The 23,524-nt window shown below is 45.6% G+C and overlaps 1 protein-coding gene across 2 annotated transcripts in view; it reads left to right on the forward strand.

The window, feature by feature from the left end:
- DTNBP1 (dystrobrevin binding protein 1) overlaps positions 1 to 23,524 on the forward strand; it is a 168,405-nt gene that overhangs the window by 38,409 nt on the left and 106,472 nt on the right. For both annotated transcript variants that reach the window (XM_024200753.2, XM_024200754.2), the window contains exon 6: positions 12,301 to 12,433. In XM_024200753.2, the coding sequence (XP_024056521.1) occupies positions 12,301 to 12,433 (133 nt within the window). The remainder of the gene's footprint in view (positions 1 to 12,300; positions 12,434 to 23,524) is intronic.

Below are 23,524 nucleotides of genomic sequence, written 5' to 3' on the forward strand. Positions count from 1 at the left end.
GTGGACTGAAAAATGGGAAGAGTCAATGTTCCCACTCAAGCTGGAGCCCAGGGTCTGAAACCCAGTCGGGGAATGGGTCTCAAAGCTCAGTCTCCAGCCTGAGTGGGAACATCTACACTTCCCATTTTGTAGCCTGATAGCACGAGCCTGAATCAGGTAAACCAGCTCTGATATTTACTTCTGCAGTGTGGTGGTGGTGGTTTTTGATTGCTGCTGCTAGAAATACCCAGAGACTTTGATGCCCTACCCTGGTGGTTAGGGCCCAGGTCTGGGATGTGGGAGGCCCAGGTTCAGATCCATGATCAAAAACTGCTTCTAATCAGGCAAAGCAGGAACCTGAACTTGGTCTTCCACATCCCAGATGAGTGTCCTAACCACCAGGCTATTGTGGGATGCGTCAGTTATCATTCTTCCCCTTTCTCCCTCCCTGTCCCCTTCCCCCGCGTCTTCTCCTCTCCTTCCCTCCTGGACCTGAGAACACTTTTGTGAAAATTCTGGTTTCAATGATTTGATATCTGATTGGGGGAAAAAAAAACTCTTGTTGAAAAATTCCCAGCAAGCTCTAATCCCAGACCAGTTTCCTAACCACTCAGCTATAGAGTTCTTCTCCTCTCCCAATTATGTTTTTGTGAAAATGGTCAAAAGGTTTTGCTTTTCTTCCAATGTGGAATGTATACAAATTTCAAAACCTTGAAAGTTGCTGTAAAGCTGAATTGTTGTCCTCTAGACTCTGAGAGCTCTAATTAGGATTAAAACATAAATCCCTGTTCTTCAAGCAAGTAAATAAGTTGTTTTCTCCCAGGCTCCCACTAGAGGCTGCTCAAATACTGCAGCTCAGAAATGGTTGGCTGTTGCTGGACTCTAGTTTTCACCCTTTCTCTCTTTCTCTTTTTTTAAATTGCTTGATTTTATTACATGATTTCCTCTTCTTTTAAAACAGGAAGAATACTAGTAAAATAGTACCTCATTCTAAATTACACTGTGGGAGACCTGTTGTGTGCTAGTGAGATTTGCAAATTAGTAAGTGAACAGTTATTTAAAAAGCAAGTTAGTGCATCAGTTTTCTGTGATTTATTTTGAAAATTATGGTTCATTATACTTCATGAGCTAGTACTGTAAATGCTTATTTTCACAAAATATTAAATATTACCAGATATAAAAGAATATTTTAATCACGTCTCTGTGAAATTTTTGCTAGGCGGTAGGATGGGTCACTTATTGCAGTATTATAAAATGTGTGGATTAATGAGGTTTTACTGTTATACAATTTTATGTTGGTATGTGAAGTTGAAATTGTATGTTTTATTCAGGTCACATACAAACACTCAAGCTGGGGAACTTCATGTACATCATTCCCATGAATTTTAACTACTTCTGGAGCAGGAGGTCCAGGTCACGGCGGGAGAGACTAGCTTAACCGGCACCGTGGCCCCCGCAGTGGCAGAACCCAGCGTAGTGGCCTTTCTGGACACCCTGGGCCTTCCATCCGAGCCAGGGACGGAGTCAAGGGTCGCGCTCGGCAGCAACATCAGTAGCTTCAGCTACTTTTGTTCCACCTTCCGCCCCTCAGGGACCTGCAGCCCTGGCGATCTCCCAGCCACTGTAGCCAGCTATTGAGGCACCGCCGCAGCATACATTGACGCCGTCGGCTACTGCACCATTGCCAGCGCAATCAGCACCGACGACACCGATGGTGCTGATATCGACACCTACAGTGACGCCTGTAGTGCCATGGGTGTCCTCTGTCCCGGCACCTACAGGAACGACACCGTCCAGGTCAGCTCCAGCCTGGGATCCCCAGGAGTTGCGGAACTCCTTGGGTGCCATGGGGAGGGAACAGCCACCCTTCATGGGGGCTTCTTCCTCACCAGATGAGGCACTAGCGGGCACCGCTATAGCCCTAGCTCTGGAGGGTAACAGGGCGTTGCAGCAGTTGCTGCGACAAGTTGCCCAGGGCCTGGGCATTCATGCGGAGCAGGTAATCAAAGACATGGATCTCATGGTGGACGTCCTAGCGCCCTCCAGACCCGCACACATTGCCCTCCCTGTCATCAAAACTGTATCTGTCACAACCAAAACTTTGACAGACCCCAGCCTCATTGCCCCCCACAGCTAAGCGCAATGAAAGGCGCTACTTTCTGTCATCGAGCATCTGTACTCGCACCTGCTGCCTGATACCCTGGTTGTGGATGCTGCTAACCAGTGTGAGCAGCAGGGCTATCAGGGACCCTCCCTTAAGAACAGGGAAGCGAAAAGACTCAACCTTTTTTGGTAGAAAGGTCTATTCTATGGGCGGGTTGCAACTCCGCATTTCAAACCAGCAGGCTGTTGTTAGCAGGACTACTATAATACATGTGGAGCAATGGAAAATTTGCAAAGCTGCTGCCACAACACTTCCATACCAAGTTCTCGGCCTTGGTCAAGGAGGGCAGACTCATCTCCTGAGCTTCCCTGCAGGCAGTGCTAGACGGAGCTGATGCTGCCTCCAGGGTGATGGCTACAGGGGTGGCCATGAGAAGGGGCTCTTGGCTCCAAGTTTCAGGTCTGCCATACAAGGTCCAGTAGACTATTCAGGACCTCCCCTTTGAGGGTGTGACTCTGTTTTCTGAAAAGACGGATACAAGGCTTCATAGCCTAAAAGACTCAAGAGCCACCCTCAAATCGCTGGGCCTCCATACTCTTGCCATGCAGCGGAAACATTTCAGACCGCAACCTCCTCTGCGGTTCTACCAACAATGGAACCGACAGGCCGGTTCCTGGAGGAGGAATAGGAGCGGCAAGAAAAGGCCACACCCATCCTCAGGCCAGGGCTCTGGCCAACCCAAACTAGCTCCCTGGCCCCAAACCGACCTTTTGAAGGTGCAGTTGAGGATGGCGCACCAGAACAAGAACTGGATCTACACTGCCTTACTTTATCATCCCAACTATCCCCTTTCTACTGTGCATGGTCCCATATCACTTTGGACTGCTGGCTGCTCTGCACAGTAGAGCGGGGATACTCCATCCAATGCTGTGCCCTCCTGCTCTTCCACCCCCCTTCCCCGTCCCTCTTCAGGTACCCCTCTCATGAGCAACTCCTTATATAGAAGGTGCACTCGCTCCTTTTGCTAGGGACAGTGGAAGAGGTTCCTCAGGAGCAGAAGGGCAAGGGTTTCTGTTCCTGGTATTCCCAGGCCCATCCTAGACCTGAGAACTCAACAAGTTCATGAAGAAGCTCAAGTTCCACATGGTCTCTTTGGCCTCCATCATCCCTTCATTGGATCCAGGAGACTGGTATGCCGCCCTCGACTTGAAGGATGTGTACTTTCCCATAGCAATAACTCTGCCCTACAGAAAATACCTCAGGTTTGTGGTGAACAACAACCACTATCAGTTCACAGTCCTCCCGTTCGGCCTGTCAGCGGCACCTTGAGTGTTTACCAAGTGCATGGCAGTCATGGCTGCGTTCCTGCACAGGCGGCAGGTACAGGTGTTCCCGTACCTCGACGACTGGCTCATCAAGTGCCGGTCCAGAGCTCAAGTGGAGGCACAGGTCGACTTCATAAGAGTGACGTTTGACAATCTGGGCCTTCTTCTGAACATGGGGAAATCGACGTTGTCTCCAGTTCAGTGGATAGAATTTATAGGGGTGGTGCTGGACTCAACCCAGGCCAGGGAGTACCTCCTGGAAGTGAGGTTCCAAGCCCTCAGCAACATCATTCAAAGTCTCAGGCAGTTCCCCACCACTATAGCAAGGAACTGCCTGAAACTTCTAGGACACATGGCAGCTTTTACCTATGTGTTGCAGCATGTCAGGCTCAGACTTCGGCCTCTTCAGTCCTGGCTAGTGTCAGTGTATTGGCCAGCCTGGGGCAATTTGGACAGGGTCATAACCCTGCCCTGCCAGGTTCTCGACTCCCTCCTGTGGTGGCTCGACGTACAGGTAGTATGTGCAGGGGTCCCCTTCTCCAGCCATCAGCTGTCTCTCTCTCCCTAGTGATGGACGCATCAGCACTGGGATGGGTAGCACATCTGCGGGACCTCAGGACTCAAGACCTCTGGTCTGGGGCAGAGCTCACTCTCCACATCACTCTCAGAGAGCTGAGAGCGGTGCGCCTGGCATGCCTGACTTTCTGAACCCACTTATCAGGGAAATGTGTATTGGTAATGACAGACAACACCACCGCTATGTTCTATATCAACAAATGGGGGTGCACACTCCTCTCCCCTGTGCCAGGAAGCCCTCATGTTGTGGGACTTCTGTGTAGAGCATTCAATACACCTTCAAGCATCGTACCTCCCAGGGGTACAGAACAAGTTGGCGGACTATCTCAGCAGGTTGTTCCACGGCCACGAGTGGTCCTTAATGCCCGGACGTCGAAAACTCCATCTTCCATCAGTGGGGCTTTCCCCAGATAGACTTGTTCGCCACACGGCGCAACAGGAAGTGTTAGCAGTTTTGCTCCTTCCTGAATTACAGTCCGGGTTCCATCACAAATGCATTCCTCCTCCCATGGGGAGACCATCTCCTTTACTCGTTCCCACCCATTCCGCTTGTTCACAAGGTACTCAAGATATGGAGGGAACAAGCATCGGTGATGTTGATAGCTCCAGCCTGGCCCCACCAGCACTGGTACATATCACCAGTCCATGGAAGCCCCAGTCACCTTGCTGCTCTTCCTGGACCTGTTGACCCAGGGTCACCATCATCTCCAGCACCCTCGAATCACTACACCTCATGGCATGGAAGCTCCACAGCTGAATCCAGTGGCGGTTTCCTGTTCAGACTCGGTCAGACAAGTCCTCCTTGGCAGTCGAAAGCCCTCCACCAGGGTTACCTAGCTAGCCAAGTGGAAGAGATTCTCAATCTGGTGACGCAACACGGTTCATCACCCCTCTCACTTCTTTACCGTGTATATTGGACTAGCTTCTCTATCTTAAGCAGCAGGGGCTGCCCATGTCTTCAATAAGGGTTCATTTGGTCGCTATCTCAGCCTTCCATCCAGGTACTGAGAACCGGTTGGTCTTTGCCAACCCTATGGTTAGCAGTTTCCTCAAGAGTCTCAACAGGCTATACCCACATGTCCGACAGTCAGTCCCAGTCTGAGACCTCAATCTGGTCCTTTCCAGATTGACGAGGCCACCCTTTGAACCACTCGCGACATGCTCCCTGCCCTCGCGCGCTCTCTCTCTCTCTCTCTCGTACAAGGTGGCGTTTCTGGTGGCGATAACCTCAGCCAGGAGGGTGTCTGAGCTCAAGGCCCTAATATCAGAGCCTTCCTACACAGTATTCTATAAGGACAAGGTTCAACTCAGACCACATCCAGCTTTCCTCCCGAAGGTGGTTTCCCAATTCCACATCAACCAGGAATGGTTTTCCTCCCAGTGTTCTATCCTAAACCACTTTTAAGCAGCAGGGAGCAGAGGCTGCACTCATTGGATGTTTTCAGAGCACTAGCCTTCTACATCAAGAGAATGAAGCCGTTATGGAAGTCTATTAAACTCTTTGTAGCTGTGGCAGACAGCATGAAAGGTGTCCCAGTCTTCTCCCAACGAATTTTGTCATAGCTCACGTCCTGCATCCAGGAGTGCTACAGCTTGGCAGGGGTGCCTGCTCCTCTGCTCATGGCACACTCCACCAGAGCGCAGGCTTCCTCGGCAGCATTCTTGGCACGGGTTCCCACCCAGGAAATATGCAGAGTGGTGCCGTGGCCCTTCATACACAGAGGTCACTGTGCATTATGCGATCACCCGGCAGGCCAGAGACAATACTGCCTTTGGTAGAGCAGTACTCCAATCAGTAGTCAACTCCAACCCCACCTCCAGAATTTTAGGCTTGGGAGTCACCTAATTGGAATGGACATGAACAAGTACTCGCAGAAAAACCGCTTACTCACCTTCTTGTAACTGTGTTGTTCTTAGAGGTGTCTTGTTCATGTCCATTCCAATACCCACCCTCCCACTCCTCTGTCGGAGTAGTCAACAGGAAGGAACTGAGGGGGCGTCGGGTTGGCAGGGCTCTAGATTCAGCGTCATGAAGGGGGCGCCCGAGCCGACGCAATGGATGCTGCTATGGGAAAAAATTTCCTGTTGCTGCGCACACACTCCTAATTGGAATGGACATTAACAACACATCTCAAAGAACAACAGTTATGAGAAGGTGAGTAACCGTTTTTTCTGTTGATAAACTTGTTTTACTTTTACAAAACCATTTCACTGCTGTATATTGAACTACAGGGTAAAATCCTGAGTAAACTACCAGGCTGGCTTGCATTCTGTCTCTTTGGAGGCAGCAAACTTGATGACTTTTATGAGGATCCAGTGGGAGGGACTGGAGACTACAAGGGGGATGGGAAGGGCTGTTGGTATCACCCTGCAAGAAGTAACCAAGCTGGTGAAGTCCGGGTGATGCCATTGTGCTGTGAACATGCTGCTGGTTTCCGGGCTCTGAGACAAACTGCATTCCACAGAAGCACCTGGGGTTACTCGACAGGCATTGGCAGAATCCTTTATTGGTCTGGGTGAACCCCAAATTGTTATGGCATTTCTCTTTCACAGAGGTTAGAGTCTGACCAATGGGTGCTTAGCACAGTAAAGGCGGGGTTACCTCACCTGGTTCATTTCTTCAGTGACTTATGTGACAGTACATTCAAGCCACAGGAAGTGTGTTTGATTTGTAGTTAAGAACATGCACTGCCAATACACAGTGCTCCCCATCGGTCTGTCCTCAGCACTGAGGGTGTTCACCAAGCTTATGACAGTAGGAACAGCCCATATGCATCATTTTGGAGTGCACATATTTTCCTCCCTGGATGATTGATTAGCACAAGGAATGTCAAACGGAAATGTACAAAATAGCATCCTTATCAGAGATCTTTTCTCATCTGGGGCTAAAGTTGAATGTAGAGAAACTGACATTACTTTTATAGGAGCAGAACTGGACTGTGCCCACGAAGGCTTTCTTTCCAATGGACAGGTTTCAGTCTTCCTGTGTGAAAACCCCAAATCTGACCAATGGACAGCAGTGCATTCTTGCCTTCAGCTTTTGGGGCATATGGCCTCGGGCGTCTACATGTTCAGTATGCCAGACTTCACCTCAGATGTCTGCAGGCCTGGCTTCACTCAGTATACCATCCAAGCACATGCTCTCTGGACATGCTGATTTGCTCACTTGCACAGGTGCTTCAGGACCTGAATTGGTGGATAGATCCCTGGAACATCTGCAAATGGGCTGTTACCACCAGAGCTAACAATGACTCTTGTAACAGATGCATCCATCATGAGCTAAGCTTCCCATCTGTGGCAACTTTTTAGGCTCATGGACTATGGACATCACAAGAGTCTTACCTCCATATAAATGTATTGGAGCTTTGACCCATTCATTGCGCCTGTGAAATTTCATTACCACCGTCAGGAATCAGGTGATTCAAGTTCTTACCAACCACACACTGCTGTGTTTTATCTGAACAAGCAGGGAGGTGCAAGATCCACAAATGGATCACTTCATGGCAAAAATGAGTTGAACTTTTGCATAAAAGAACAACATATCACTAAAGGAATTTCAGCTCCCAGGAGTGATAAACAGTATAGCACAATTCCTCAGCAGACACTTTGTAGACCATGATGAGAGGTCAGTAAAGGAGGAGATTCTGCAAGAGATTTTCTATCCATGAGGGTACCTGGTAGTAGCGTCTTTTGCAACCATCCTGAACAATAAATGCCCAAAGTTCTGCTTCAGGGCAGGTCACAGCCCTGACTACATGATAGATGCTTACTACTTCCCTGGCTGAGTAATCTGCTGCATTCCCTCTAGTTCTGTTACTTCTGAGGATAATCAGGAGGCTAAGAAGAGATGAGGCAATCTTAATCCTCGTAGCTTCTGCCTGGCCAAAACAGTACTGGTACATGGACCTACATCAACTCTCAATTTAATCAGCTATAGCTCTACCTTTGGTTGAGGATCTCTTGTCTCAGAGCCAGAGCTAGTCACTGCACTCCAGTTTACAATTTCTTCACCTCATGGCTTGGATGATCTCTGGTTGAGCAATGTGGGGGGAAAAAGTCTGCCTTCAAGATTTCTGGGCCATTTTGGTTAACAGCAGAAAGGTCTCCACCTGAGTTACTTATGTAGCAAAATGGGTAGTACTTTAATTTATTTTTAAAAGTAGTCCTTTGCAAAGCTCTAAATGTTGGTGTGATTTGTGTAAATATATCACGTTATAAATAATGAAGATTTTAGAATTTTGAAAACATAATATAATTTGGACTAATATGGATTAGTCATAACAAACTATTAGGTGTGAGTCATAATATATACTGAATAGGCTATGTGTATTATGCACGCAAATGGCTCAACAGATTTTTATCAGACTTTCCAAACAAAAGATATTCTGAGCTGTGAGAACAAACTAGAGAAATCAGTTTAAAACCTCTGGAGAAATTAAATTACTGAAAATGATGGTTGAATGAATGTGCTATTCCAGCCTTAAACGCAGCATAGCATCATGCTGTGCAAACAAAAGATCATGTTATGATGTGAAGTATCATAAAGTTAACCTTGCCATAAGTTCTGGATGTCATTTTGAACGATGACAGAGCCGGAAATAATTATTTTGCAGAACTTTCCAAACAAGCAGCAGGAAAACTTTGAACACCCCACACTAACGTTTACTAAACTTTGGAAAGCTGAGTCTCTCCAAGAAAATGAAACTAACTGCATCTCCCCCTTCATTCCTGCCACACGGCATTAAACCAAAATGATCAGTCACTCAGACCTCGTCTGCACTACCGGATTAGGTTGACGTAAGCTGCTTTGTGTTGACCTAGCCGTGGAAGTGTCTTCATTTTAAATATGGCTCCCACTAATGTAAGTACCTTTCTACGCTGATTTAATAACACCACATCCCTGAGCGGCGGAGAGTCATAGTTGATGTAATTAGGTTTACGCAGTGTCAGTGTAGACATTGTGTTGCTTAAGTCAACTGTTACTGGCCTTCAGGAGCTGTCCCACAATGCTCCACACTGACAATACAATCAATACAAGTGCTCCTGGTGAAGACACATGCTGCTGACACAAGGAGTCAAGTGTGCATACACACGTGTGATTTTATAACTGGTAGCTGTATGCTGATGAAAGTTAGGTCAACATAATTTTGTAGGGTAAACATGGCCTAAGAGAAGATTATCTAGATCCTCTTAGTATTCTGCTTTCTTCCATGCTTTGAGCAGTGAATGAGTTAACAATAGTGACTTTTACAGTACTATCATTGACATTTGAGTTAGAAGCTATGGAAATGAATGGAGCAGTTGACACTTCAGAGCTATTGTTTGAGGCGCTTTGTAGACTGAGACAGGCATCAATGACACTTGGGTCATGTTTTCATGGTTTTCTTTGCAACCATAACAACTAGAGACTGACTTATTTGTGAAACGAAAGCTGAGGCTCCAGAGAACAACTGAGAGGCCTGTATGCAGTCCCCTCCTTTACCCCGTTCCCAGGGGTGCTGCTGCAGGGTGGTACAGTGCATGCTTCACAAAACACTGCCCTACATAAATACTGTTTTTTATTTCTAATTTCTTTTCATTTTGAGGTGTATTACTGTCCAAAGCTCATTGATGGAGCCTACAGATGCACATAAGTACAGTTTCAAACTACGTAATTTAAAAGCATACACCAGGATTTGTGAAGCATAGAGATGTAGCGTAGCGTGTGGTAGACAAATAAACATTCAACAATATTAATCTTTTAGGACTAAGAGTGAAAACATTTTTCCAGAAAACACGTGTTCAAAGTTTTTTTTAATTGTCTTCCTAATCAAGCAAGATTCAAAAACTAATGTACATACAAACAAGTAATGTAAAGAAAACTGCTTTTTTTCAAAGTTATCAATTCCTGGTCCTAGTAACATCAGCAGTGTGGAAAACTTCAGTAGCTCAGCAATGCTTGAAAGATTCTTGGGTGAATCCTGAGATTCCTTCTCTGAGGCTGCTGTGTAGAGCCAATGGCTGCCCTCCCATGCTCCCTGGTCGGGGGCCGAAACCATGCTGAATTCAGAGTCTGGCTGCCATATATGGAAGCTTGTGAGTTGTTTGTGAAATGGTAGCTCCCTGCTCTCTTAGTGGGCATTGGGATTTGCAATTTCTGGCTGAGTGACAGCTAAGAAAATTGAAAAGCTTGTATAGCCCAAGATACTCCCCAGCTTAACACAGCCAAAATGAAGCTGTCAGCCAGACAAGATGACAGGGATGCTTTTTCAGCCTGATGATCCTTTCTCCTGAGCGTCCAAAACACAGGGAGATTTCACCTTTGAACCACTTCTCTGCACTCTTCCCTGCTTGTTGTTGCATGAGAGTTACTGCAGCCCTCAGAGATCCCAGAGCAAAGGGGGAAAATGGTTAGGATCTGCATTAGGTTGCTGGAGTTCAATGCTGCTTGAGTTGTCTCTGTCCTCCTCTCCCATCACATATAGGATTCTTCATCTCCAGGATTGGGAGGACTGGTCAGCAGCCAGTTTACCCACTGTGGCAAATTGATACAGACACATGCTATCTACAAACTCCATTCTGTTCTGTGAACTTCATTTTGATTGTAACCTATACTATATCTTCACTTCTGCAGTGTAGCCTTCAGCCTGGGCTGGGACACCCAGGAGGTGTTAGAAGAAATCCCTTCACCTCACAGAGGGGCTAGCAATGGGAAAGCCAGCAAGAGTCTTCAGCCTTGATTGTCTTTCTTTCAAATGAGTCCACCCTAGTACGTTAGGCTTGCTGGAATCCAGAGGAATTAGTTTTCTCACTTTGGAACCCAAGGTTGAACTGGCAGGTTTTGAAGTTGCCTGGGAGGTCACCTGACAAAAGGGGCCAGAACTTCAAGGGCCAGATCTTCTTGAGTCTGTGGCTGTCGTGGGCGATCTGTTGAACAGGAAAAGAAGACTGAGTAGATGGAGTGGGATGGATTTGTAACTTTTGTGCTTTGTCTAATAAGTAAACTCTGGTTTAGAAGTTTCTTTGCAAAGTCTGTGTATTCCATTTGGTTTAGCTGTCACAAGGTCCACAATGAGTTAAACTGTAAATAGGAGTGCCCATGCAGTGGAGCTCTGATAGGGCATGGTTAAACTACTGGGGAGTCTTTGGAGGGGCAGCACGGTCTTGGGGCATGGTCATGTGGGCTGTGGAGTACCACATCCCAAGAATCTGGACACTGGGAGCGTGCATGAGAGGCTGGACTAAGGCAGTGTGTAGATCGGGGCGGGCAAACTTTTTGGCCTGAGGGCCGCATTGGGTTTCCAAAATTGTATGGAGGGCCGGTTAGCGGAGGCTGTGCCTCCCCAAACAGCCAGGCGTGGCCCAGCCCCTATCCGACCCCTCCTGCTTCTCGCTCCCTGATGGGGGGCCCCCCCCCCCGGGACTCCTGCCCCATCCAACCCTCCCTGTCCCCTGACAGCCCCTGGAACCTCTGCCCCTGACTGCCCCCCGCCACCTCATCCAACCCCTCCTCTCATTCCTGACTGCCCCCCCAGGACCCCTTCTCCCTGACCGCCCCTGGAACCCCTGCTCCTGACCCCCCCCGTGGCCCCATCCAACCCCTCCTCTCATTCCTGACTGCCTTCCCCCGGGACCTCTGCCGCCATTCAACCCCCCTGTTCCCTGCTTTCTGACCGCCCCGACCCCTATCCACACCACCACCCTGAGCTCCCCTGCCCTCTATCCAACCCCCCTTACCACGCTGCCTGGAGCACCGGTGGCTGGTGGCGCTACAGCCGCGTTGCCCAGAGCACTAGGACAGGCAGCCGCGCCACCCGGCTGGAGTCAGCCACACTACTGCGCAGCACAGAGCACCGGGTCAGGCCCAGGCTCTGCAGCTGCACTGCCCGGCAAGAGCTCGCAGCCACACCACCCAGAGCATTGCGCCGGCGGCGCAGTGAGCTGAGGCTGCGGGGGAGGGGGCTAGCGTCTGGGGGCAGGGGCTGGGCAGGAGGGTCCCGCGGGCCGTAGTTTGCCCACCTCTGGTGTAGATGCTGCTAAGACTCAGTAGGATTAAAAGCACATGGAATCCAAAGCTTGAATCTAATACAGAAGCCTGGTATCTGACCACAAGGGGCAACTGAATCATGGTTATAATACCTATTCATAGGAGTCTATTGTGCCTCTCTTACCTGGACTGGAATTTGACCAAGAAAAAGAGGATAAATGCAAATATGTGCATAATTTTACCATATTAAGCAATTTTAATACTTGCCTCTGGCTTACTGTTTCTGGGAAAAATATATTTCTTTCATATATATATGAAGCTTGGCTAATATTTATTTGTTTTTCTTGCAGCCCAGCTAGAGGTAAACTTTAAGGAAATGGAAAATCATCTGTTGCATCTTGAAGACCTGTGTGGACAGTGTGAGTTGGAAAGGTACAAACATATGCAGGCACTACAGCTGGAAAACTACAAGAAAACAAAAAGGTAACTAAACTACAAATGCTATGAATAGTAACATAAAAATAACTATCAAGCCATTAGTTTATAAACCTTTAATTCTCAATGTAAAATGATCTTGGTGCTTTTCCTTATCATAGAATGTGGTCCATTTTGTTGTCAAATAATTTGTAAATGTCAGGGTTATCTATGGCAGTTGACATATGATCTACAATAGGGTCATTTAACATTTGTTTTGCTGTTAGTGAAGTATGCAGAGTATGCATTTGGAAAAACATCAGTGTATAATTGGTGTTCAGATGTCGGTAAAATGATTCCTCTGAATTTCAGTTGTTGCTTGCCACAAGCAATAGGAATAAAGGCACTAAGAAAACATTCAATTAACTGTCATTTAAAAAAAATTTCTTGTTTATCCCATACCTGTATTTTTCATACTTTCTAATCTACAAAGTAGAAACTATTTTTTTTCTCTAATCCACCTTCCACCTCTGCCTCTAATAAATGCTCTCCCCAAATTGGCCTTTGCTGCCACTGCTGCTCACTTGTCACTGTTTTACATTGACTGTCCTCTAGAGTGTTCCACTTGTAGCAATAAGTAGGAGTGTGCAGAGTCTTAAAAAAACAAAAAAGACACTAGAAATGGACGAATCACTTTCTGGGTCTTTGTGTTTTTGTCAAGAGTGTCTAAAAAGTCTTCTAGTTAAATATGAATAAAACCACAGGTAAGCACCGTCCCAATCCCCAGCACAGCCCCCCCGCCCCCCCCCAAACTCTTACTGCTTCGAGGCGGGGGGGCCTGAGACTGCCCCAGCAGCAGAAGATGACTGGCGCAGGGGCTGCCTGAGCTGCTCACGTGGCTCCCGGGCCAGCCGCATGGGTCGCTGCAGAAGTCATGGAATCCGTGTTTACAGGATTGAAGCCTAAATAAAAAAAAGATCAGGGTGAGAGAAAAGAAGCTTCATTATTTCCATTAAATAGATGGGGAACTGAGTCACAAATTGGCTAAGTGACTTGTCCAAGGTCACACAGGAAATCTGTGGTAGAGTCGGGAACTGAGCCCAGATCATCTTCTGATTCCCAGACCAGTGCCTTAAGAACAAGAGCATCATTTTTCTAGGGCTGTCAGATGATTAAAAAAATTAATGACAATCACGAGATTGGAAAAAAAATAGTCGTGATTAATTGCAATTTTAAATGCACTGTTAATAATGAATACCATTGATTTAAATATTTTTGGATGTTTTCTACATTTTAAAATATACTGATTTCAGTTACAACACAATACAAAGTGTACAGTGCTCTCTTTATATTTTTATTACAAATATTTTCACTGTAAAAAAGATAAGTGTATTTCATTTCACCTCATACAATTACTGTAGTGAAAGTGCAACTTACAAATGTAGAATTTTTTTTTACATAACTGCACTCAAGAACAAAATAATGTAAAACTTTGACCACCATTCCAGAGGCCATGTTTCCATGCTGATGAGGGTTTTGCTCAATAACAACCCAAAGCAGTGCACAAGTGATGCATGTTCATTTTCATCATTTGAGTCAGAAGCCACCAACAGACAGTTGATTTTCTTTTTTGGTGGTTCAGGTTCTGTACTTTCCACATCGGAGTGTTGCTCTTATAAGACTTATGAGAGAGCATGTTCCACAGCTCATCCATCTCAGATTTTGGAAGGCACTTCAGATTCTTAAATCTTGGGTTGAGTTCTGTAGCCATCTCTTTGCGGTTTTTCATATCTGTAGTGGAAGGGTTCTTAAATTGAACAACATGTGCTGGTTCGTCATCCAAGACTGCCATAACATTAAATATATGGCAGAATGTGGGTAAAACCATGGAGCAGGAGACATACAATTCTCCCCCAAGGAGTTGAGTCACAAATTTAGTTAATGCGTTATTTTTTTAACAAGTGTCATCAGCTTGGAAGCATGTCCTCTGCAATGGTGGTCGAAGTGTGAAGAGGCATATGAATGTTCAGCGTATCTGGCACATAAATACCTTGCAACCTCAGCTACAACAGTGTCCTACAAATGCCTATTCTCACTTTCAGGTGACATAAATAAGAAGCGGGCAGCATTATCTCCCATAAATGTAAACAAACTTGTTTTCTCCTAGCGATTGGCTAAACAAGAAGTAGGAGTGAGTGGACTTGTAGGTTCTCAAATTTTACATTGTTTTGTTTTTGAGAAATGTAGAAAACTTCCAAAAATATTTATAGTTTTAAATTGGTATTCTGTTATTAAACCGTGCGATTAAAACTGCGATTAATTATGACAATATTTTTAAATCTAGTTAAGTTGTGTTAATTGCTTGAGTTAACTGCGATTAATTGACAACCCTGTATTTTCTCTGTTGGGACAATATTACCCAATAGGGGACTCAGTTTTTTTATCACCACCCTGCTTAGCGCAAGTATAGTGCTGAACGGTGGCAGTCTACCAATTCCCAGATACTAGTTAATTTGCCACACAACTATTTAAAATCTTGTATGAAAAGAAGTAGATTATTGAATCCAGTTAAATGTATTAATCCTTCTGAAGCATTCTGAGAGGATTTTATTCAGTATATGTGTTGAGGCATGCAGGTATTTTTTCAAAGAAATCTCTTTGGAAGTAATTTATTTTCCAAGGCGTCAAAATATCTATTAAGTTTGCTAAGCAGCTGTCAGTTCTATAAATAGCTTAACTTGCTTGGCATACTAATACTAAATTGATTGATGTTAGTTATTTGGTCAGGTGTAGCCAAAACAACAACAACAAAATATCATAGATTATAGCTGATGAATGATGTAGGCCATTTTTAAATGATTAGTTGCCTTATGCATAGTGTAGTGTTTTGGAAGATCCCACTGTGTTTTAAAATTTAGAATGGAAAGAAATAATGCTTTAGGTCAACATTAAACCATTAAAATTCATTTCACAATAATTATGGGAGAACTGTCTCTCAGAAATAGACCTCTTAATCTAGTCCATGTCAGATGATTTATGTTTTGCCATTGTGTGTTGAGTAACTGTTTAGAAGTTTACTACTCCAACAAGATGCTTAAATGTTTGATTATAACTATGGCTAAGATTTTGTCATGGTTATTTTTAGTAAAAGTCATGGACAATAAACAAAAATTCACAGAAGCCCTGACTTGTCTGTGACTTTTGCTGCTGCGGCTCCATGATTTTCCCCTGCCACCGTGGTGGCTGGGAGCTGTGGGGTTCCCCCTCTGCCCAGGGCAGCTGGAAGCTGCGGGAAGGCCCTCCGCCTAGGCCGTCTGGGAGCTGCAGGTGGACCATATTTCCCAAAGAGGAAACGGGACACCCCTAGCCACTTGCCCAAGGCATCCCCTTTCCCCACTGTGCGAGGCTGTCGCCTATCCCTGGGACCCTGAGGAGAGCCTCCTCAGGAGTCTGTCACCTGTCGCTGGAACTTTGCAGGGGGCCCCCTGTTGCTGCTGTCTCCAGAACCCTGCCAGGGCCCTGCTGGCTGCCAGCTCGAGTCCCGCAGTCCCTGGGGCTGAAGCAGAGAATGTCATGGAGGTCTCTGGAAGTCACGGATTCTGTGATTTTAAACGTAGCCTTAATTATAGTGCATTTCAGAGCCTGATTAGTTTATCAGAGCATTGCTCTCTGAAGTTTTGATTCTAAATTGTAACTGTTTTGTCTGTTTAGGCCCTGATCCTCCAGTTGATTCCATGTGGGCACAGGAATATACCCGCATGCAACAAGCTGTAGGTTCAAGACCTAAGAAAGGACAGGAACTGTCTGTGTTTGTACAGCCCTTTGTACAATTGGACCCTGGTGCAAAATGAATAATAATGCAATAAAACAACCAGAAATAACCATATAGAAAAACCTAAAAGATTTGGTCACTAATGAAATCAGTAGGTAAATTTCAGATGACAAGGCAGTAGCAGTGTCAGGAATAAGAAAACTTCAAAGGTTTTGCTCACATTAATCTTGTACCGACGGTTCCAGATATTGGTAATCTAACAACCACACACTTAATTGATTTGCACATTTCTATTAAAAAATTTTTTTTTGAATAGTTCACTAACTTTTTTTCCAAAATCAGGCAGGGCTAATATAACACATACAATTAAATATCGTGTCACAGCTGCTAGGCTGAGTGACCGAACAACAACAATATTTGGAGCACAGTCCCTAAATTTCCTGCAGTTGGGAACATGTGTGCATGTTGTGCTGTTCCTTATCTGGTTTCAAACATATTAATTGCATGGGGTTTGAAATTGACAAGACTGTTTGTTGCTCTTGAAGTTCTTTGAAAAACAAGTAGGCTTCTTGTTCTCTAATGTCAATACATGGTTTAAGAACAGAGGCAACAGAAAGATGAAGGAAGGAAGCTATTCTTGATTACAATAAATCTAAAATTCTGGGTTTATTATTGGTAGGGTAATCTTTTTTTAGGAGCTGAGCATTTAACATTACTGTAATCCTTGGCAGGACTATTTTTGTCTGGGGACATTTTAAAGAGACAGATCCATTTAACTAAGGGGTAAATTGTTTTTAAACATAATTTGTTTTCAAGATAATTTGTAATTCTCTCACAGGCTTCTTGTTTCTGATGTACTTAAAGAATTTGTTTTTTACTTTGGCTATTTGTCCATCGGTTTCCCTCCTCCACTTCCTAATAGCCATCTTATATTTTGTGCTGTAGATTATACTTTTTTTGGCTTCATTAGGGTTGGCTTTTCATTTTCTGAAGGATCTCTTTTGGCTTGAATAAGTTTTTACCTTTTTATTTAACCTTTCTGTTTTTTCTCGTTTTCCTGCTTTATTCTTTGTTTTATGGCTAGGCATATCTTCTGTAACCATAATATACTTAAATAGCCACTGTGCAGAGTCTGACTTTTAATTTGCTCACTCATGAGCTTTGTTACTTTTATTAGGCTTAGTTGTTTTTCTAATCTCTCTCAATATGGTGTACACATTATCCTTTTCTGATCAGAAGTCTGTTAGTATAGCGTTACCATTATAACTGATATATAAAAACTTAGCTGTGAAGCCGTTCAAGTTGCTACACACATTCCATACCTGATATAAACCCACAAAAGTAAGGAGATGAAAAGTTAAATCATCTCATCCTCCATGGTACATGGTAGTTGTGGTAAAGGAAAATGTAACTCTGTCCCCCCCTCAATCTGCCCTTCTCCACATATCCCTTTACTGAAGTATTTTGTGTTTGGAATGAGTAGTTTGGTAAAGGGGGGGGATGTGATGGAAGGCTGTTATAACCTTAACTCTAACACTTAGAGATGTTTTGTGCTAGGTGTGCATGGTGGTTATGGTAATGGCAAGTTCTTCAAGTGATTGTCCATGTGCACATTCATCTTATGGTGTGTGTGTGCCTCATGCACCCAAATTCTGAGTCTTTTGGCCAGCAGTGTCTTTTGGGACTCTGTGTACATCCCGAGTATTCTTGTGCACCACACTGAGGGCACAAAAGGGTGAAGAAGGCCCTCCAACCTCTGTTTCCCTCATCACCTCCTGTCTTCAAGACACAGTGGCTTGCTGTCAATGAACTGCTGGAATTTTTTTCTCAATCTCTCTCAATATGGTGATTTTGCAAATAGAGTAGTTGCCTGTTGGCATTTTGATAGTTTTTATTAGAATTATGTTTTATTATTTTCACCTTGTGATTGTGCTAAATCCATTAATGATGGATATTTAAAATTCTTATTTTGCCTGGGGGAATCGTACATTCCTGGGAAATGTGCTATTTATAAGTCTTTCACTGCCAGGACTGCAAAGGTAGAAAAACTCCGTAGCAAACCCAGTGAGGCCTGCTTCAGGCTCTGTGGCATATGACAATCCTGCTGCTCCGCCTGCCCAGCCTCCCGCCCCAGCCACCACTACGTGTCCTCAGACATGATTCCCCTACTTCAGGCTCTAGTAGGTCAGTCAAAAAGCTGTTGACAAGGAAGGCACAGGGATTAGGTGGTTCTAGAGCAGGGGTTCTCAAACTGGGGGTCGTGACCCCTCAGGGGGTTGCGAGCTGTCAGCCTCCACCCTCAGAGGCTTGCTGTGTGAAAGGGGTCACCACTACAAAAGTTTGAGAACCACTGTTCTAGAGGTGGATCCCTGGATTAAGGTGTCCTCAAAAACAAAAGTGTCTTCCCTGCACCATTCTGCCTTTGAGACTTCGGGGTCCTGGGTTGTGACTTCTGAAGCTCAACCCCTTCACAGTACTGAGTCCTTGGCACCAAAACAAAATGCTGAGAAATCTTCAAGTGCAATATCTTTGTCTTCCCACTTTGCTATGTTGGTACTGCCTCTGTTGAAAACCACTGCCTCCACCACCGGCCAAATCAGCACCGTTAGCAGAGGATTCACCCAGCTGGTGAGTCCTCTATAGTAGTGATGTTCGCGGCACTGACAGATCTGTGTCTTGCAGGAAACAGCATTGCTATTGTTCACAATATGTGGTGTCTCTTATGGCACCAGAACACTCTCACTGCGGTACCAAGAATCTCCACAGCTCTACAATCCATGCCTATTTCTACTTCCCCACCAGTGAAGTTGGAGTGCTCCTTCTCTTTGTCCTCTTCCAGCAGCATTGAATGATAGTGAGAAAAGGGACGCTCCCACCAGGGCTGGCCTTACCATGAGGCGAACTGAGGCGGCCGCCTCAGGTGCCAGACTCTGGGGGGGCGCCACTAGGACCCAGATTGTAGAAAATTGTGTCTGCTGCTGGTTCATATGTATTCTCTCTGCTCTAGATGCACAGAGATGGTGAAGTGCTGTGCTGGAGGAAGGAGGGCACAAGAGACACAACAGGCAGGCAGGAGAAAAGGTGAGAGGGAATAACAGAAAGCAGCAGGAGCTGCAGGGAGAGAGAGGAGAAGGAGCTTCTTGTGTATGTCTCTAGCACCCCCAGGAGCCTGGATTGATTAACACCAGCTTCTCAGGGTGCTTCCTGTTTCCTGCTGCTTCCCTGAACCCACTTGAGAAGAATAGGTAGTCAACTGAAATAGTAGGAGCCAGTTAGGCCCTTAAGATGCTGATATCTTCCCTCACTCAGGCCCTGCTACCAGCCTGCTTATTTGTCCCCTTCAATTGATTGTTGAGAGCCACTATAGCTGGCACAGAACTGCAGTCATGAGTGAAAGAAGAAAACGCCCCTCTGGGGCAGCATTCAGAAAAAGAAAGCAAGCAAATGAAGCTTTTCTATCTAAGCTGGAAGGAGCTCTCCTGAGATACAGACACAAATGTTCACGGTGAGCCTTCTGGCCCCAGTGAGGATGAGAGTGGTGAGGAGATGCCTGATCTTCCAGTTAGAGTGCAGGTGACCTGGCAGCTACTGCATATCCATATCTCCATCTGAAATGGATGTAACCATGCACATTCCTGAAGAAAAGTGTGGATCAGAGAAGAGTGTGGTGGAGGCACAAGAAACAGCTGCTGCTGAGTTTAGTTCCTTAAGTCTAAATGATCCAGGACTGTGGACCCACTTGAGCAGTAGCCTGAGGGACTTCCTTGTACTGCATGGGCAGCGGGGTGCAGTCAGGGGCAGGGGTTCTGGGGGTGGGACAGTGAGAAGGTGGGGTTGCATAGAGGGCGGGGGAGTTCGGGGTGGTGGTTAGGGGGCGGGGGTGTGGATAGGGGTCAGGGCGATCAGAGGGCGGGGAACGGGGGGGTTGAATGGGCGCAGGGGTTCCAGTGGGCAATCAGGGAGGGGGGGTTGGATGAGGGGGTGGGGGGCAGTCGGGTGGGGGTTCTGGGGGTGGCCGGGGGACATGGAGTAGGGGTGTGTGGATGGGGTAGGGGTCTGTGGGAGTGGGGGGGGGGCATCAGGGAACGGGGGTGGGGTTGGATGGGGCAGGAGTCCCAGTGTGGAGGGCCGTCAGGGGGCGAGAAGTGGGGAGGTGGAATAAGGGGCAGGTGCCAGGCCACGCCTGGCTGTTTGGGGAGGCACAGCCTCCCCTAACTGGCCCTCCATACAATTTCCGAAACCCGATGCGGCCTTCAGGCCAAAAAGTTTGCCCGTCCCTGGTCTTACCAGTCAGATGAGGGATTTCAAAACGTTCTGAAGAGTGCACAGAAGTTGACAGAGGAACTTCACACTGAAGCAATTTTTCCCACCCATTCAAGAATACAAGAGTCACCGAAGAAGACATTTTGATTACAAGGCACGGGATAATCCCATAAGAGACCCCAAACAACAATTCAAAGTTGAATTCTTTAACCAGGTGCTAGATTGTTTCAGCAGGATCAACTCCAAAGGCTGTTCCAGAATATATGTGCACAAATAAGATGACCACCCCTTTCCAAATGCTTTTGTTGCTCTGCGCATACTTCTAACACTTCCTGTAACAGTTGCCAGTGGAGAACGCAGCTTCTCCAAGCTGAAGTTAATAAAAACACATCTACGCTCGACAATGACACAGGAGAGGCTGGTTGACCTTGCAACCATCTCCTGTCTTAGATAGTGGATCTAGAGACTGGTCTCTCAACAGATGTGGTGTTCACTGAGCTGGGCACAGACCTTGGTTCCTGTCCATGGCCATCAGGCACTTACCCTCAATACTTGTGTGGCCTTATTGGGGGCCATCGACCTCTCATGGAAGGGAGGATTACCTGGACAGACCTCTGCCTTCTAGAGCTTTTTGATCTATATCTCTATATCTCTCTGTTCACCCCTTTTACAAGACCATATTAAATTTTGTACAAAGCATACTGTGATTTGCTGATCATTATTGTCCTGGTTAAATGTGTGGCAACATTGTATGTAAAGATATAAGATTCCACTGTATAATATTACAAAGACATATTCCAACATGTTCTGGAGGGCAGTCACAAACAAGTTCCACAGAGACAAAAGCTAGCCAATGCCTCAGCCAGGTGTCAACAAGTTCAAATGGACCAACACCTGAGTAAGTGGCTACTCTTCGGCAGGAGAGAGAGCAAAAAAAGCTACATTTTGACAAAGAAGAAACTTAAGGTTCCTGGCCCCACAGACTTTCTGAACATCAGCTGGAGATGATTCTTGTGCTAGAGAAAGGGCTATATGAGGAGAGGACAGATGCCCCAGATAATCTCTGCCTTGCTCTCTACCCATGGCATTATCAACAGCTGAAGAAGAAAGGAAGCAGTGTTGTGGGGAGGAGATAGATTCTGACTCAAAGAGGTTCAGCTAGTAAGACTGCTTGAAAATGTGGTGAGAGACCTTTGCTGTGTATTGACTTGACTTGTTAAATTAGGTGTTAGTTGCATTTTACCTTTTATTTCTTTGTAATCAATTCTGAATTATATGCCTCATTACTTGTAGTCAATTAAAATCTTTCTGTAGTTAATACATTTGTTGTGTTGTTTTATCTAGCCTTGTGTGTTTGGGGAAACAAGATAAGATTTGTGCATATCATTTTCTGTTAATAAATGATGGATTTTATATGAGCTTGTATTGTCCAGGAGGGCAGTACAAGGTGCACATGTCTGGAGGAAAGTCTGGAACTGGGAGTTTGTTGGTGTGGCCCTGTAATATAATTTGTGAGTGGCTGGCCATAGCACGCATACAGTATAGCTGGGAGTGACTTACATGCCGAAGGCTGTGCGCGAGCAGACCAGGAATGGTGGTTTTCACAGCGAAGCAGGGTAGAAGGCACCCCGGGTTGGAGAATTGAGGGGAGACACAGCTTTCCATAAGTCCAGTTTGTACCCTGAGTAATGTCACACTCAGTCACCCAGGCTGCTTCTGAGCAACAGCCAGTTTAGATTTCCCTCCACCCTGAGGATTTACCAGGGATATCCTATCTCATTCAGTTAATTTATTGTGTTCCGCTGTCCTAGTCATCCCCTGACAAAGCTGTGGTCCCTCCCAGTACATTTCAGATTGATGACTTTGATCTGCACCCAGACTTTTTCATCCTGGAGAGGATGAAAGGCAAACCCAGCTCACCTCGTACACTGTTGAGATGGATATCTAACTGTGTGAGAACCTGCTTTGAGTTGGCTAAGGTGAATCCTCTGACTTCTCTGATCTCACTCCACCAGAGCTCAGGCAGCCTCAGCAGCATTGTTGAAAAACATTTTGTTATGGACATATGTAAAGCAGTCAAGTGGGGTTCTAGCTATCCACACATTTGCAAAGCATTGTGCTATCATTGAAGCCTCCAGATCAGATGCTCTATTTAGGAAGGCTGTTCTGCAGTCTCTGTTTTCTTGAGTTTCCACCTTCATTAGAATGGTCCATTGCTTGGGAGTCACTCAAAGGAGAAAGGAAAGTTACTTACCTGTTTAAAAAACAACAAGGAGTCTGGTGGCACCTTAAAGACTAACAGATTTATTTGGGCATAAGCTTTCATGGGTAAAAACCTCACTTCTGAAGTGAGGTTTTTACGGTTTTTACCCACGAAAGCTTATGCCCAAATAAATCTGTTAATCTTTAAGGTGCCACCAGACTCCTTGTTGTTTTTGTAGATACAGACTAACACGGCTACCCCCTGATACTTACCTGTTTAGTAACTGGAGTTCTTTCAGATGTTTTCTATATGCAGATTTCATGACTCACACTCCATCCCTTCTACCTAAAAGTTCTTTACCACCCAGGATTCTTCAGTGGGGAAGAAACTTAGTGGCAGGTGGCCCAGTCTACCCTTTTATGTGTTTGGTGCAGGACACAAGGACACTCAGGATGCATGTGTACGAAGTGGCTTGCCCCACTGCACACAGGGTCTCCTAGTCTTTTTTTTGGAATGTCCAAATTAAAAGAATTAACAAATGAGGGAAATGAAAGATTTCTACACACACAGACTTACTTTTCCTTCTCCCTGCCACAGGCAGTAAGAGATAACTGAGGGAGAGTTGTGGCCACTCCACCCTTTATATGCTCACGTGGAAACACAAGGAGGCATGTGGTGCATTTGTTGCCCTGACAGATACTGCTATTCAAAATAGCCTGATCTCTCATGCATGAGATGCGTGCATATCTATGAGGGACACATACTTAAAGAAGAACATCAAGTTCTATAGTACAGTGCCAGCAGGCACAACTGACATTTCACTATTTTGTTTTCAGGGAAAGAGTAGGTAGCAATTAAAGAGTAATAAAAAAAAAAAGAGAGAAATTGCATGAGTCACATATGAATGGTAAGAATGAATTAA

The sequence above is a fragment of the Terrapene carolina genome, unplaced genomic scaffold (genome assembly GCF_002925995.2).
Source record: "Terrapene carolina triunguis isolate 2854851 unplaced genomic scaffold, T_m_triunguis-2.0 Scaffold58, whole genome shotgun sequence".
Taxonomy (NCBI): Eukaryota; Metazoa; Chordata; order Testudines; family Emydidae; genus Terrapene; species Terrapene triunguis.